Genomic DNA, 18,453 nt, shown 5'->3' on the forward strand with positions numbered 1-18,453 from the left:
ATGGTAGCCTCAGACCTCGTGGTTAGTGTGCCGCTCTCATGCCCTTATTCCTCTGAGGCTTGTGAGCCAGCTCTTCACCCCCTGCCTCAAGGACGCTGATTCAGTCCCAGGTGACCTCTGCAACTGACGTCCCCAGGCTGACACTCCATCTAGTCTCATTTTATTTCTTTTTCATTTTTGGTGTGTTTAGGTTTTTATTTGCTGCAACATTTAGTGTTATTTTCAGTGGGTTGGGGTGGGTTGCTGTTTGGGACCAGTCCCATCACTGTCCCGCTCTTGCCGTGCTACCGCTGTTTACTGATCCCCGCCCTCCCACCTCCCTGCCAGCCGCTCCCACCTCCCAGGACCACAGATAGAAGCCGCTGCATGACCCCAGTAAGCAACCTCAGACCTACTGGATGGTCCACCACTCTTCTGCCCTTCTGCCGCTCAGCCTAGTATGTCAGCTCCTTGCCCCCTGTTTCAAGGACGCAGGTTTGGTCCCAGGTGACTGCTTCCACTAATGTCCCTTAGCCAACACTTCATCTAGCCTCATTTTATTTCTTTTTAAATTTTGGTGTGTTTTGGTTAATATTTGCTGTGGTATTTAGAGTTATTTTCAGTGGGTTGGGTTGGGCTGGTTAGGACCAGTCCCGTCACCGTCCCACTCCTGCCATTCTTCCTGCTTCCCGCCGTTTCTCGATCCCTGCATTCCCACCTCCTTCCTAGCCCGGCCCACCTCCCAGGACTGCAAATGGGGGCCGCTGCATGGCCACTGCACCGGCACGGCAAAGGCAAGCCCGCCTGCACCCTTCTATGCCTGAACCGCGCCCAGTGCCAGGAATCCTGGCCCTTACACCAACCGCTGATATACCACCAAGAAACACCTGGATCTGGACCCAGGACACCGAGATGACATCTGCTTCCCCTCCTCACCTCAATCAACCAAAGGACCCTTCACCTGCCGACACTGCCACCTCTCCTGCAACACAACCTACAAAGGACCCCACGCCACTCCCGTCCAGAGGATCATAAACAATCTGGAACTACTCCAATGCCTCCTGCTCAACGTCCGCTACCTTAGTGAGCATGCCTCGGAATTCTGGGACACCATCATCACCCCCTCCACTGACGTCGCCTTCATCACCGAAACGTGGCTCAACCCCTCCTTGAACCCCGACATCACCACTTCCAACGGCTACAAGAAGATACACCGAGACTGCACCAACAAACACGGAGGGGGGCATCGGCATCATTTTCAAGGAAACCATATGATGCACCATCATCAATGGCAACCCCACGCCTCTCATGGAACGTATCAACTTCCAACTAAAGACAGATGAAAAGACCACAATAACAGGCACCCTTGCCTACAGACTCCCAGGACCCTGACCAATTGACTGCAGCCTTATCACCCCTGCCCATCAACTCCCACCATGACATCCTACACCAACAATGCCAACTCCATTGCCCTCCTGGAGAACCTGAACCACAGTGGCCTCACACAACTGGTTACCGAACACACCCACTAGGCCAGACACACACTCAACCCCACCTTCACCTCCAGTGACAGAATCAAATTTAGCCACACCACAGACCTTTTGTTTTAAGGGTTTTATATAGCGCTGGCCCGACCCGAAGGTATCAGAGGGCTTTACATCCTTTTGTCCTGTAGCAATCAAATACAAAGTAAACCGATATCAACACAATAGTAATAGTAAATAGAACTCACCTGGACTGACTACATCATTGTACACTTCACAATCTCAGACACCCAGCACGTCATCACCAAGCGTCACACATCTTACCACTGTAGCTGGAGCGAGCTCGCCTGAACTCAGTGGACACAGACCCTCACCACCACTCAACCAGAAGCCTCAGCGGTCCTCGACCAAACCATCCAGAACTTTTCGGCCTGGATCACCTAATGTGCGGACAGTCACACCATTGACACCAACAAAACCTCAAACCAAGCTAGCTGGTACACCCCTGAGCTTAGGACCACCAAGCTCAACTGCTACCAACGGGAGAAGCGTTGTTGCATCACAAAAAACTAAGCTGACAGATTCACTCACAAAACAGCCCTCAGCATCTATCACCGGCACATCAAGGAAGCCAAGAAAGCAGCCATTACTGCCCGTATCGACACAGCAGCCAACCACACTAAGGAGCTCTTCAAAATAGTCAAGGAATTACCCAACCAAACAGCCACAGAGAACACCATTCACCCATCTTAAGAACACTGCAACACCCTCTTAGACTACTTCCACAGCAAGATTACCACATCTACCAGATTTTCGACCTCCAGCCCACCACCATCAACCTCAACGACCTCAACCAACCAGAAAACACCAGCCAAAAGATCACCACCTTGTCTCGTTTTACCACCCAGACCACCACAGACATCATGTCTTTCATCCACTCCGGGGTGCCCACCGACCCCTGTCCCACCACTTCTACTACGGAACAAACCCAATCAGCTCGAAACTCACCAGCATCCTGAAAACCTCCATCACCACAGCAAGATGGAAAGACTCAGAAGTCAGACCCTTCCTAAATAAACCCTCCGCCGACCCCAGCTATCTAAAAAATGATCGACTGATCGCCCTGCTCCCCTACCCGCCCAAAGTACTAGAGAAAATAATAATCCCACTTGCTGGACACCTCACAATCTGCATTCCCTGCCAACCACAGCACTGAGACTGCGCTGATTGCTGTCAGAGATTACATCAGGACTCTCCATAACCACAGAGAAACTGTGGCCCTGGTCCACCTCAACCTCTCTGCAGCATTCAAGACCATCTCCCACTACACCCGCATCAACAGATTCCACAACATCGGCATACTACAAGACGCCCTCAAGTGGATTGCCTCCTTCCTTACAGGACACACAATGAGTATCAAGCTGCCTCCCTTCACCTCGCACCCAAAAACATCATTTGTGGTGTATCCCAAAGGATCATCACTCAGCCTCACCTTATTCAACACCTATATGACCCTCCCTTACTGACATCGTCAGATCCTACAGCCTCAACATAATCTCCTACCCTGATGACACTCAACTTATCCTCTCGCTCACTGAGGACCCCACCAATGTCAAAACCAACCTCTCCAACGCCATGACCAATGTAGCCAACTGGATGAGAGACAACTGCCTCAGACTGAACTCCGACAAGACAGACGTACTTATCTTCAAGATCAACACCTCCACCTGGTGGCGAGTAGAACTTAGACCAACTCCATCACCAACAGACCATCCACGCAACCTAGGAATCTTCATCGACAGCCAATTGACCATGAAACCCCAAGTCAACGCTGTTGTCTCCTCCTGCTACACACTCTTCTCATGTTCTGCATAATCTTCGGATGGATCCCAATCGACACCAGAAAGACCATCACTCAGGCCCTCCTCACCAGCCGCCTCGACTACAGCAACATTCTCAATCTAGACCATACAGAACATGGCAGCCAAATTCATCTTGGACACATCAACCCCCACCTCAGAAACCTCCACTGGCTCCCAATCCAGAAAAGATGCCAGTTCAGGATCCTCATGCACATCTACTAGGCCCAAAACAACAATGGAAGAGGTAGGGAGAGTCAAGGAGGCTTCTCTCAGTCCCCGGTTCAATGTAGATAAACAAAAAGAGAGAGGCCAAATCAGTCTCAGAATTGCCACTTAATTGGAGCGAGATAGATAAGGATCACACACTCACTTTGGGTGAATAGGAAAGCCCTCACACACCGACCTAGTCAGTGTCATGTGTGAAGAAGGGCGTGTTAATTCACCCTCACAACACGCCCTTCTTCACACAACCAGCTCCGCAGTCTTTCTGGCGTTGTAGCACACCAAAGAGGCACTCGGCCTCTTTGGTGGGGCCCGATGATGAAGCATGACACTGACTAGGTCGGTGTGTGAGGGCTTTCCTATTCACCCAAAGTGAGTGTGTGATCCTTATCTATCTCGCTCCAATTAAGTGGCAATTCTGAGACTGATTTGGCCTCTCTCTTTTTGTTTATCTACATCTACTAGGCCCTCCATGATCAAGGACCATCCTGCATCAACCATTGACTGAAATTCAGACACCTGCGTTCCTCCTCACTCGCCCTCACTGACATCCCCGCATCCGTTGCAGCCACAGAGGTGGCAGCTCCTTCTTCTACAACGCCACCAAGACGAAGGGACTCAAGACTTGGCTTTTCGATGGAGACACAGTATCCTCAGAGCCCAGATACCCCTAGTGGTAGCAGTGCTGGCTTTACAAATGCTAATGATTGTTTGATGACTTACTAAGAGTGAGCATAAAAACATCTGTGAAGACTATCATTGCGTTGCTTCTTGAATTGCACTTAACTGTAGCGTCCTTTGCCCTCTTTGTTCTTTTCCAATTGGCTTGCTCCTTTGTTTCATAGTATAATCAGAAAAAAGTATTTTTTTTAATATCCATATTCTCAAATTCCTCTTGCCGTACTTTGTAATATCTTAGGAATTGTAACAATGTTGGGTGGTTTCTTCTTGGACAAGGGTTTTATATTGAGTGTAGTACATTTCCATGAAAATTGTTGGATTTTCATCAATTTGTTATTTCAAAATTGTTGTCATTCAACAAATTAGCAAATAAGCATTGAGAGGGTAATCATACCTTGTTTGTCCAATATAGTTTTCATTAAAACAATGTTATCCCTTTCTAGCATCATCAATTGATTATGTGTTTACTGATTCACTCTAACAACCTTATCTTTATCTCCCTCTCAGGATCCCTGACGGTCTCCATCACGGACATGCGCGCTCCCCTTGTCGGGGGCTCTGGAGGGGTCTATGCTCTCTGCTCTGCACACCTTGCCAATGTTGTTATGGTAATACTATGCCTTGAGTCACTAAAGCCCTGAAGTGCATTGTCAGTGTATGATCACACATCACCTGTTTTTCGCAGTTCATGCATCAACGTGAACATCCCAGGGAGAAACAGTGCTTACAATGCTGTATGTCTCCCTGCCTACTTAAAGTTGCATGTGCTTGAGTTTTTATGTAATTATCGGGGAAACATCCTGCGAAAAGATGAAAAATACCCAGGTAAACAACTGATAGGAAATAGAAGACTGGATCCTGAATGAACTAAAGAATAGACCAAGGATTGTTGTATCTTTGTTTACACAGACTATAGTCCATAAACAATGAGTGGTGTCCTGGAGCTGTACAGCATGAAGACAGACAGACAGTACTACGATGAAACATATGTACAGAATTTAGGCCAATATCTATAGAGTTTAGAATCTTTGGGCCTGATTTAGATTTTGTCAGATGGGTTACTCTATCACCAACGTAACGAATATCCCGCCCATCGTATTACAACTCATCACGTTTGTGATGGAGTAATTTGTCCACCAAACTCTAAACCAGGCCCCTTGTGTATGTTGTGGAGGGGTTGCCAGTTTTTCACAAGGTATCAGCATTATAGTCTCAAATGCAATCTATTGTAGATCATGTGGGTTGAATGTTTCAGCCTCAAAGAAAGATTTATGAAATCTAAATTGGAAGTTTGAAATTAAATTAAGAAAAGGCAAATGTTTAGAAAAAAAATTAGAAACATATAGAAAGAAATTTTACTGCAGTCTATGTAATTGGCAAACAGTTTGAAAGCCGAAAGGTCAATATGTTTTTAATTTATCAAATATTACATTTTGATTTTTAAAGACACTCACCCATCGTGCAAGGTACCCCAACTCTAAACCCCATCCCATAACCCTTAGTTGAACCCAATGATGTACCCTTACCTTAACCCTAACCTTAATACTAAGACTCTCATTATAGTATAGGTGGAATATAGTGAGATATTTACCACATTTGGTAAATAGCAATTTGTAATTCTTTTTTATTGGCACTTTGCTATTGTAAATATACAGCATTGCAACAAGAGATAATCAGTTTACAGTGTAGTTCAAGCTTCTTCGCAGTAAATAACACTCATAGGGACTGCGATCAAGTATCACTATTAGGCCTCATAATTATTAATTGCAGGGTACCTCCTCTTGTATTTTCAAAGAGGAGAATGAAAACAATGTCGCAGAAAACAATGATGCCATATTCGAGGAAACAGAGAAAGAAACGAAGGGAAAAAAACAGCCAATTCTCTTAATAAACAGTGCAAAGGCATAATAACTTGAAAGTGCATATCCAGTAATAAACTTGCATGAAAGAAAAAGGAAAGCGGAAAATAAAAAGGGAAGGAGGGATAAGAGAAAGGAGGCGGGGGAAAGACCAGATCTGCAACTCCCAAATCCATGTCACCACCCATAGGTTGCCATCATCTATCAGCTGGGATATCTGTGCGAAAGGGAGGTGGGTCCGAAGGGCAGGAGCTCGTTCCCGGGTCTTAGTCTCCCATACTCATGTTATGTGTTATCCCTGGTCTAAACCCTTTCATCTATTTTGTCTGGTGTGCAGGGGGGTTCGTAAACCACTGGCAAGTATATCGGGATAAAACCCTTGGGTCCAAGTCTTATGTGCGCCCTCCTCTGTTCATCTGTCGGTTGGCTGGTTGTCCTGATCGTCTGGTACCCTAACCTCCCACTCCTCAGACGTGTCTGTGCTTATTTCCAGATCCTCTCCAAAGCCACTCCTCGGGTGCTCCCATGCCATCAACATCTCAGTCCATAAATCCGCTATGGGGCGGATCCTCACCCCTCTAGCTCCCTCCCTGATCAACACCCTCTTCCCAGCACTTGTCAACTGGGTTACGTCTACTCTCCAGGCCTGGACCCTCGGTCCTCTCACTGATTTCCAAGTCACAGCTATTCGCTGTCTGACCAACACTAGGCCAGATCCAGGAACCTAGTCCCCACTTTCTTTGAGGCCAATTGTGGGAATAATCCCAAAATACAAGCTTCCAAGGAACGGGGGTGAAGCCCAAGTGCAGAGTCCAGGGTGGAGAGCACCTCCTCTCAATAGGATTGTAATCAGGGGCAGTCCCATATCATATAAACAAAATCAGCATCCAAATGTCGGAATCTGGGGCAAGGGCAGAGGTTGCTCACTTAAACTACCTGTATCCTATGTAGATTCATGTATGTCATATGTACATAATTGAGGTGGAGGTATTTCAGTCTTGTATTCCTAGAGATTCTTTTGGAGGAGGCTAATATATTCTGCTATTCATGGTCTGTTAGTTCACGCTGCAAAATTTGCTCGTATCTATCCGTCAGTCAGTGGGTTACATACCATACCCGCGAGAGATCTCTAAAACCAAGTCACCAGGTATCTAGTTGTGCCCATCAATACCAATAACTGTAAAACATCATATGTCGTGGACTCCCCTCTGTTACCATCCCACAGGTCCTGGAAAGCTCAAGTCAGTACCTCATATATAAGGAACTGGCCTGGAGGCAAGTTATAGCAGTCCATCAGGTAAAATGGGAAAGAGGGTTGCCATGTGGGAGCCCTACCAAGGGCAGTGCTGGTGTGTATAAGGGTATTCCTGTGGTTTTTAGGACACATCTGCGCCAGCATTTTAACGCTGTCGACAACAGTCCCCCTAGATCTTGGATCGCTATCGATGGACTAAGCAGTTTGGCCACCAAGAGTTCCATGTGTGCCGACTGTCCAGGTTGGCCCAGCTCTTCATGGTTAGTCCTGTCCAACCAAAGTGTGATCCATTGGAGCTTGGTCTGCAGAAAATAGAGTTTGAAGGCAGGTGTGCCCAAGCCTCCTTCTTCGGGGGGTCGCCGAAGGGGAGCCATTGACGCCCTATGTCGCTTCCCATCCCATATCAGATCTCGGAGCAGAGTGTCCAGTTGTCTAAACCATGAGGCCGGCACACCTACTGGCAGATTTGCAAACAAAATATAGAAGTCTCGGGAGCACGATCATCTTGGAAATTGCTATTCGGGCCATTATGGGCAAATTGAGTAAATACCAAAAGGTCACACAGGATCTCAGGGAGTGGAGGGCCCCCCTAGATTACTAATTTGAAGGTCTTCCGGAGTATGGAATACCTGAATCCCAAGATACCTAAAGGTGGTAGGTGACCGCATCAGAACTGAAGGTAGGCCCAGGTAGGACCAGGGGTCTCCTCGCCGCAGGGAAAACAGGGAATACATGGGTCTTGGTCTTATTGACCTGAAGGTCAGGCACCAGCTCTGGGAATGCCAGAGGCCCAATCTCTCAGGTACAGGAGTGGATCATCTGCATAGAGAGACAATATTTTCCTGCTCTTTGACCATCAAGCCCCAACCCTGGCCTCTCTGTCTGAAAAGCTATGTGATAGGTTCGATTCTCAGAGCGAACAACAGTGGAAACAATGGACATCCCTGCCTCGTGCCCCTGCCTACCCGATCCTAGGGGGAGAGCATTGTGCCGGTCTTAACTCTGGCCGTCAGGCAGTATATACTAGTTTAACCCATTTGATCCAATTATCTGTCAGACCCATATGTGTCATCACAGTGAATAAAAAATCCTAGCGTATTATGTTGAACGCTTTTTTATGGTCCACTGACATCAGCATCGCTTCCTGGTTTACACATATTGCAGAGTGTTACATCACATGATAGTTTCTCCTAATATTGTGAGAAGTGCTACTTGTAGGAATAAACCGGCGCTCGTCCGTGTGTATTAATGCCATCAGGCATGGGAGCAGTCGGAGGGCCAGCACCTTGCTGAGGATTTTTTAAATCTTAATTCAACATAGAGAGGGGGTGCAACTCCGTGACCAGGGCTCCCTGCATCTTAGTCTTAGGCAGAGGGATAGCCACTGCATCATTTGTGGAATCCAAGAGGGCACTAAATTGCCAAGAATCTATATACAGCTTTTCGAGGCGCTGGACCAAAGTCCCAATATAGGTAGCGTAAAATTCGATCGGGAGGCCATCGGGACCTGGCTTTTTGCCTTTCACCGTGCCTTTCATGGCTACTCGGATCTCTTGAACAGTAATCGGGACTCCTAGTTCTGTACAGTGTTCGTCAGGTAATTTATTCTGTGGTATGTGTGCCAGGAAGGCAGTTTGAGCCTCCTCCGGGAGAGAGAAAGGGACAGGGGCAGAATACAGACCTTCATAATAAGCAAAAACTCCTTATTAATAGATGTGGAAAGGTACAGGCGGACCATTTTTTTCCAAATATATGTGATGGGGATCCTCAAGTTTCCGGCCTAATAAGCCACGCTAGTAATCGGCCGGATTTCCCTTCCACGTTGTGAGCTCTTGCAATGTATTGCTTATAATCGTGAGCGTGCAGCCTATGTAGGGTAGCACTGTAACGGTCTCTCATTTCTCTGACCTCCTCCAAAGGTGTACATCGAGTACCAAGAGTGTTATCCAAAGCATGTAGTCCTCCAAGGTCTGGAGTTCCTTATGTAACTCTGTCTGGATGCCGACTGTTTGGCCAATGAACTGCCGTCATATGATGACCTTAAAGGCCTCCCATTCGATTATACTTGAGGATGCTGAGTCTTGGTTATTAGTGAAGTAGTCTGAAATTGCCTCCGCTACGGAGTTGCGCTAGCAGGCGTTGTCCAGAGAAGCCGAGCGGAGCAGGCATGTTGGGGGCGGTGGGCGCTCCGCTTTCTGTACAAATCTTATTAAAAAGGGGCTGTGATCCTAAGTATTCAGAGTGGGCAACGTTTTGGATAAATCTTTGAGAGCACAGAAAGCGATCTATCCTAGTGTGTAAGCTATGGACTTGGTAGAAGTATGAAAAGTCACATTTGTCTCCATGTTGCATCCTCCAGATATCCACCAGTCCCCAATGTCTCGCCCAGTCATGTAACCCTTCCGCCAACCTGCCCGCCGATGTCCCAACTAGTGGGGTGGTTGAGCAATCTAGTTGTACATCTAGTACGCAGTTGAAGTTGCCCCCTAGCAACAAATTATCTGGTGGCATGTCTGCTATATGGGTAGACAGGGAGTAAAGGGAGGCATTTGGGTCCCAATTGTGGGCATAGATACTACTTAGCGTAATTTAATTTCCATACAATCTGCCCTCCAGGAGGACATATCTGTCCTCCTTATCTACAGTTAATGGTATAGCTCAAACGGTGTCCTGGCCCTTATCCATATTAAAGTCCCTCTAGTGTATGCCGAGTAGGAAGTTAAATAAAGCTGGCCGAGAAATCTGCACCTCAGTCGGTCTATTTCAGGCCCATCTAGGTGTGTCTCCTGGAGCACGGCCACCTGGACCCCCCCTTTGACTAAGATACCTGTGGATATTCTGTCTCTTGGAGCCCAATCCCATCCCCCTAATGTTCCATGGCATAAGTCTCACTGAGAGTCTAGGGCTAGCCATGTGAGATAACATCGCACTCTACTCTCCGCTCCCACCCATCGGAGCCACCCCCCAACCCCATGATTGCTCCTATGCTCTATGTACAAACAAAAGAGGGAAAAAGAAAAAGATAAGAAAAAAGGCAGAAAACATAACATCAACACTCAGACCCAAGGGAGTCCAGCAATGGCTGGCCGTCCAAACTGTTAAATATAAATATATTCTTAGTGAATGTCTCCCCGGTCAGCTTATAAGGGCCTCTCCAGAGGGGCTAGTCAAGAGGGGTGCATCAAGAACACTCTGTGCCAGCCCATCCCACAAAGTAGATCAAAGTTCTCCCGGTTAATTTTCTGCACTGCATACAATATGTTGCTTGCATAGACCATAAAAAAGGCATGCAACCTGGATTGGACCCTCTCTTCCTTTTTCCTCCCACCCAAACTTTCCTCAACTTTACACTACCATGATAACATTTAATAAAGGATATCAGGTGAAGTCGTCCGCCATCTGGGGAGTTACCACTGGGAGGCCAGTCTTGACCCCTCAAGAGGACATTGAGTCCTATCGTACTGATTTCTGATTAGAGGAGGAGTCCATCTTGAATATCTTCTTATGTTTCGACTCTATCTGTCTGTAGTGCTGCTGCCCTCACCATTTCAGTCTGTGAAGGAGATGGGCCAATCCAAGTGCAGCTCCCTGCAGCCCCACAGAGACGTCTGCGCATTCCCTTGGCTGAGTGGCAATGACCTTGAGTGTGCCGTTGGGAGGGCCGTCCCAGCTTTGTATGCTTCCAGCCACGTCCAGGCGGACTCCGGGTCCTCAAAAAAATATGTGCAGCCATCAACCACTATCCTGAGTCTGGAGGGAATCGCAAGAGAGTATTGTATGTCATTGTTCCGGAGTGCCTTCTTGTTCTCCAGAAATTAGGTTCTCCTCGCACTGCAGCTCGATATTCGGGAAATATGGAGACTTTATCATTAGCAACAACAAAGGATCCCTCTGAATGTGCTCCTTGCAATATAATGTCTTGATCCTGGTAGTGTAGTAACCTGGCCACCACCGGTCTGGGGGGCCAGCGTGGCAACTAGTTCTCCAAAGAAGTCACCATGTCTCCCTTTTCGACCCCTTCTAGCAGGCCAACTACCCTAATATTGTTCCACCTATTGCGTTCTTCTGCATCTTTGGTATGTTTTTCAAGGAGCAGAACTCTATCTCTTAGCTCGGACATTTGGCTTGTAAGCGTCTTGCGCTCCGGTTTCAGCTCTGTAATGGTAGTCTCCACCCCTTTGATGCAGTCTGACAATTTATGATGTTTCACCTGCAACAGGTCCAGACCCACAGATACCGCAAGTATATCTTGTTGCAGGGTAGCTTTCGTGTCCGTTATGGCCGCCAGAATCTTGTATAGTTGAAGTCGTATGGGCTCCTTGGGGGGCTGTTGCACCATCCTCAGTAGCAGCACCGTGAGCAGGGTCCTGGGTTTCAGGTGAGGCCCCTGCTGGTTTGGTTCTTGATTTCCCCATCTGTGCCGCCGTGACAGACCAGGCGTTTTGAAAGTCTTGATTCGTCTCCCCAGACACACGCAGATGACTCTCCATTGTTACACGAGGCCGGATGCAAAATGATCCTTCTTCATGGCGACTGACTTTACCAAGTTCTCGGGGGTTGACAGGGGGGTCCCACAACAGCCCGATCCATGCCAACCCAGCCTGTGTCGAGGGAGCCCCTAGGCAGTCCCCAATCCAAAATGAGACAAACGTTGCCAAGAGCTGGCATGATGCGATCAGCCAGGGCCAGTCTCCCCACAAGCAATCCCTGTGCTCAAATGGGGCACCTTGGTGCAAGACAGACAGCAGGAGGGGAGGTGTCCCAGGATCGCTCTCCCCGTGTTCCATGTAGTTTGCCCAGTCTCCACTAAGAAAGTGCTGATCCCTTACAGGACTACCTGTCCCTCTAGGGGTCTGGGTCACATTCCGCCACAGATAGCACAGTGTCCACATATTCGGGCTTTGTTGGCACTAGATTATGCCGTGGTCTCCCGGTGCAGGAACGGCGATGCCCTGGATCTCATGTCCTGGGTTACTTCCATGGGTGTAAGATATCCTGCCTCTGGGTGGGAACAGGAGATATGGCGAGTACAGGCCGTCCCCAGGGAGGTGTTACTCACCGGGGCCACATCATCTTAACAGGCCTCCTAGAGGGTCTTCTCCAATCCGCGGTGGGCAACATGGTGCACGTTATAGGGACTAGCCAGTTCGGTTATCACTCTGCATTTTCCCCTATCAGATGTTTGCCTGGGTTCTGCAAAAGGCAGTGCTGTGGCTAAGGGGAGGACCTTGGCCTCCCAGCCGGGTCCCAGACGCATCTTCTGCCAAGCCCAGTGTGCCCATCTGCTGCTCCTTGCCTACATCATGGGGCCCCAAACGATCGTCTCCACTAGGTGTCTGCCCAGGTGACGAAGGGTACACCGCTGCCAGGGGCGGGACCATCAGTACCGCCGATTCACCAAGCGGTGCACGCTGTTTAAGCACCAGTCTCGGCCCCTGGTTTCAAGAATTCCGCCTATTCAGGGGGCTGGCACCACTCCACTCCACAGCTCCTCCACAGGCCTCCCAGTGTCCTCTTAAGCGAGAGCCGAGGTCATTGCCCAAGCCGCCAGGCCTCGCCTCAGTCTCTGATACCGACAGGAAGGCAGGGCCTCTCAACCGCCGACCAAATCAGGGCTCAAATGTGTCCTCTTGAGGGTCCGTCACCCTCTGGGAGCCCCAGTAGCAGATCAAAGTACCGGGATTCAGGATTTTGGCTGGGCTTGGCATGGAGCTCGTTTACAGAGCGTCCAATGTAGCTGCCATCTTGACTAGGCCCCCTGTATTACGTGTGGTTAATATCTCCTATTTTGAGATTTCAACTTCAATATGAGACATAACATACAGATTCGGTATTTCAAATACCAAATTCCAAATGTTTTGGCTATTTTTACAGTTCTTTTTCCAAGATGAATTTCGGCAGGTTTGACCGTCCAGAATTTAGCAGAGGAAAACACTGGGGTGATAATTATCACACACTTGTAATTCCTAACCCTGTGCAAACTGAAGTTTGCACAGGGATCTGAATGTAGCCCTTAACTTATAATGACCCTTGCAAATTATTACTAAGTGATAATTAGTCCAAGACCTAATATTAATCCTAGGTGACTCTAGGATGGAGGAACGCCCACCCCTTCCCCTTATTAGAAAATAAAGGCCCAAGGGATGGGGTGGTCTGTAACAAAAGTGGGTCAGGGAGAGAGCTGCACACCTCCTTCCCAATAATTTGTTTTAAAAAAGGTGTACCGGGTGGGCACTGGGACACCAAAGTGAATAATACATCAACATCAGGAATCACTCATTTAATATTCACTGCACCAGCATGGAGCGCCACATAATACCCTGTGAGGGCTTTTCGGTTAAGGAATTTTTTAAGCTTGGTGGTGCCCCTAGAGTAGGGAGGGGCACCACTAAGCATTTTTTTAATGTTGTAGAAGGCTGCAGTAAGTGAGCCCAGCAACATTAAAACAAAAGCAGAACATCTCCTGGGTCGTTAAAACCATGACCCCAAGAGAGCTTAGCATATGTTTTTAAAGTATTCCTAACTGGAGCTCTTTGCTTTTTAGCTGTCGTGCAAGTCCCTTTTGTTTTGTTTTTATGATTACAATTTGTGGGCTAAAAATGTTAAAAGACATATCGCTTCCATTCATTTTTTTTTTAAAACATGTCTTATCAGTCAAATCAAATCAAGCTTTATTCGTTCATATACATATAATCATAAAAGCAGACATCAAATTCTAAAAAATAAATAAGTCACAGTACAAAAATACAGATAAAAAAAGGATGATAGAACAATACATTTTAAAATATTAATACAAATAAGTTTAAAAGGAAAATATCCATCAGGGTTCAAAAGACATACTTTTCCTCAGCCACACAGCTTTCTTCAGAAAACTAGAAACCTTCCAAGCCACAAGTTCATTCTCTACATATTGCAGTCGCACGAGGGCTGGATGACATTGCCTTAGGCCAAAAAAACTTAAAATGGGAAGTATCCAAAATTTCCTTAGTTCATTAAAGAACTTACAGAAGAAAAGTAAATAAATGGTAGACTGTCCCGATGTAAAGTCACACATACACCGAGGGAGTTCTCTTGACGAATCATTCATTAACGGAATAGATAAAATTCTATGGACTATTCCTAATCGAAATCTCTTTAATAATATTCTGTCATGGCCCTTGGAAACAAAATGTTAATACGGTTCCATGGCAAAGGTTGTAAGACTTAACTGATGATAAATGACTGTGGGTTTGGGGGCTTCAACCGCTAATCTCGCAGATCCCAATATATCCAAACAGTCTTTCTTAAAAGATTTCCTTGATATTTGGGTCATTGAATTCGGTTTTAAATAATACTCAGGATGGCCAAGGTCTTTGACAAACTGAAATATATACCTGAGTCAAGGAATTTTCAATGCTCCATCTAGCTTCATGCAATCATACAGGATATCACGATTTAATTGGGTCTGTTCACTAACCTAAATCCTGTGCCAAAGAAGTATGGGCTCAAGTTTAATAAGATCCGTAATATACGAAAGGCCCAACTCCTCGTGGCAGACAAAAGAAGACGTACCAGGTGGAACATTAAGAATATAACGAAGAAAAGAATTTTCTACTGTTTGCAAGGAAGAGGGATTAGAAATGCCCCAAACCCCAGCCCCATATACCGCAGCAGAAATACACTGTGCCTTGTATATATGTATGAGTTCGCTGGGGGGTTTCCTCCCTAATCTCTTAGTAAAAGTGGCCACAGCACTGGTGGACCTATTTAAAGAAAAAAATTTCTGGGCGATTGCTTGGGTCAAAGTGTCATTATAGCTAATAAGGACACCAAGATAAGAAAAGGTCCTTGCGTTAGCTAACTTGTTTCCCTCCAAAAATATATCTCGACCAGTGGTGCTCTGGGACCCAGAAACACAATTCATTGTGAAATCCTTAGAAAGATTTATTTTTAATCCCAGGTCACCCATAAAAGCACTAAAACTTGTCAGGGCTTTTTGTAAACCATTACCTGTTCGCGCAATAAGAACTGCATCATCTGCATAAAGGAGAGCAGGAATTCCTCTCCCACCAACTTGCGGAAAATCCGTGCCACACTTAAGAAGTGCATCGGCCATACCATTTATATATAAGTTGAAAAGAAAAGGGGCCAACACACAACCCTGACGCACCCCTCTTCTAACAGGAAATCCCGAAGTACATTGCCCATTCGTCCCAAATCTAACGCTAGCTGAGGCTCTCTCATAGAAGCAGTGCAAGAAAGGGATTAAGCCATGATCCACTCCAAGCTCAACGAGTGTCTCCCATAGCCTCACATGGACAACAGAATCGAAGGCTGCAGTCAAGTCAACGAAAACTAAATATAGTTGTTTTTTTTTTGCAGAGTTTTATATAGAGCGAACTAGACCCGAACCGAATCAGGTATCAGAGCGCTTTACATATTTTTCCAGTTACGTTACATTTTACGTTTCCAGTTACTTTCATTTTAGGCACGGGGAGATTAAGTGATTTGCCCAGAATCACAGGAGGTTTTGGCGTCGTTACCGAGACTCGAACCCAGATCCCCAGGTCCGAGGTCGAGCGCCCTAGCCGTTAGGCCAACTCCTCTCCCCGAGGAGTTCCCCATTTTTTGCTCGTGTATATTTCCCGACGATCATAGTCAGGTTAAGACTTTGTCCAAGGAACCCATACTGCAGGTCAGATAGAACATTGGATTTGGTTGCCCAATCCTGTAGCCGCTGCAAGATGACTCGACCTACCATCTTTATCATAGAATCAAGAAGGGAGATTGGTCTGTAACATACAGGGTCTTGACGATCTCCCTTCTTGAAAATTGGCACAATGATTGATTCAGACCACGTCTTGGGAAAGGTGGAACAGTCGCTAGCATTAATCAGCTGTGTTAACAGAGGGGCCCATAACGGAACATTTGACTTAAACAGTCTCAGTCTCAGTAACGACGCCAAAACCTCCTGTGATTCTGGGCAAATCACTTAATCTCCCCGTGCCTAAAATGAAAGTGTGTCCTCATGTAACGTAACTGGAAAAATATGTAAAGCGCTCTGATACCTGATTCGGTTCGGGTCTAGTTCGCGCTATATAAGACTCTGCAAAAAAAAAAAAAAAAAACAGGTCAACTGGGACCCCATCGGGACCAGGGGCCTTGCCCCCCTTAATTCGCTCAAGGGCTAACATTGTTTCGTCCAAGGTAACGTGTAGGTTGCCCTTATATGTACACGGAGACTGCGGAAGTGAGTACTCATTAAAGGGTGGACCATTATATAAGGCAGAGTAATGGCTTATCCAGTCCTTTTCTGAAATAGCCATTTTAATGGTAGGTCGCCCATCCCCTATCAAGGGAGGAGTTCTTAAGATTTTCCAAAAAGCCACAGAGTTTGGGTGGCCTCGTGTAACTCCTGCCATGCTTCCTCCCTCAATGATCTCTTTCTTTCAGCTATTGCCTTCCTATAAATGGCTCTAGCCCACCTTACCTCCATTTGGGATCTGGGTTGTTTATGAAGTTCCCGTTTAAGGCTGAAATACGCCTTAGAACAGGCACTATTGAACCAACCAGGTGTTTTAGGGGCAGAACCACATTGGGCGGAAAGTAACTTCTTAACCTCAATAGTTATCTCATTGAAGGAGGAAGTTATTTCTTCCGGGATTGAGGATTCACTGAGGCAGGTATCAAAGGCAGTTTTATGGGAAGAAATAGGCCGCTTGGTCAATACCTCAGGATCGACATTCGACCAACGAATGGCATATCCATTGATTCTATTCAGTTCTAATGAGCCCGCCGTACTTTTAACGTTTTTATTCCTCACAGACCCAAAAGCTTGCAGATGGAACTTAAGGCAAAGCGGGTAGTGGTCACTCAAGACAACAGTCCCTATATCAAAAGACAACAGACTTGAGGCAAATGTGAATGAAACCAAAATAAAATCAATAATAGAGGATAAACCTCTTCCGTTAAAAGTAGCAGACATAGGGACCGGAGAAGGAACTAGGTCATTAGCGAAACCCAAATCATAATGAGACATCAAATCATTGAGATGGTCACCCAGCTTAGAGTGTATAAAAGGACAATTGGAGACTCCCTGATCCATCGGGTTACCACAGATTTTTGAACTCACTGGTCTACATAATGCACAATTGAAATCCCCCAACCATAAAATGGTAGTGTCCACAGTAATCAAAGTACAAATAGCATCCAAGGTCTCAGCAATACAAGAGAACTCAGCCCCCAAATTCTCTACAGGAACATTATTGTAAAGATTCCCCATGAGGATTCTTTTTGAGCTTGATACGGACAATTGAATGACCTGATGGTAACAATCCCCCCTTTAATTAAAATCCTATCCATACATAATGAATTGGATACATATATACACAAGCCTCCCTTGGGCCTACCTCCTAGTCCCCTTACTGCCAGAGTATTAAGAGTCAAATAACCCTGAATGTGGACAGGTTCCAACGCACAAGTTTCCTGAAGACAATATCTGTTTTTTCTATATGCCCAGGCCATACTGGATTTGTAACCTTTTCACGGAGCCCACCATTATTGCAAGAGATAACATTGATGTAAGATAAATCTTTTCTACGAATGGGCAACGCTCCAGTGATAGTTGGCTTAATTCTGGCACTGACGGATATCTCTTCTGTAATGGGCAAGATAGTGTCTAAACTATGATAAGTTGATCTCGAGGGACAATTGGTATCTAAATTAGGAGCTTCGGGATGAATCACCAAGCTAACGATTTGCCCCTCAAAAAGTCCCACACAGGAGTTATGTCTAGTGACCACCGTAATATCGCACTGGATTTGTAACCTTTTCACGGAGCCCAGCATTATTCCAAGAGATGACATTGCTGTCAGATAAATCTTTTCTACGAATGGGCAACGCTCCAGTGACATTCGGCTTAATTCTGGCACTGACGGATATCTCTTCTGTAATGGGCAAGATAGTGTCTAAACTACCATAAGTTGATCTTGAGGGACAATTGGGATCTAAATTAGGAGCTTCGGGATGAATCACCAAGCTATCGATTTGCCCTCTCAAAAAGTCCCACACAGGAGTTATGTCTAGTAGCCACCGTAATATCGCACTGGGTAGCGGTTGGAGTAAACAGTCAG

The 18,453-nt window shown here is 46.4% G+C and overlaps 1 protein-coding gene across 1 annotated transcript in view; it reads left to right on the top strand.

Annotated features, from left to right (window-relative positions):
- Positions 1–18,453, top strand: part of RHBDL1 (rhomboid like 1) — a 533,195-nt gene that overhangs the window by 366,945 nt on the left and 147,797 nt on the right. Inside the window, exon 6 of the mRNA XM_078664288.1 lies at positions 4,736–4,836. Within this exon, the coding sequence (XP_078520414.1) occupies positions 4,736–4,836 (101 nt within the window). The remainder of the gene's footprint in view (positions 1–4,735; positions 4,837–18,453) is intronic.

Source organism: Lissotriton helveticus, chromosome 10 (assembly GCF_964261635.1).
Source record: "Lissotriton helveticus chromosome 10, aLisHel1.1, whole genome shotgun sequence".
NCBI classification, from domain to species: Eukaryota; Metazoa; Chordata; class Amphibia; order Caudata; family Salamandridae; genus Lissotriton; species Lissotriton helveticus.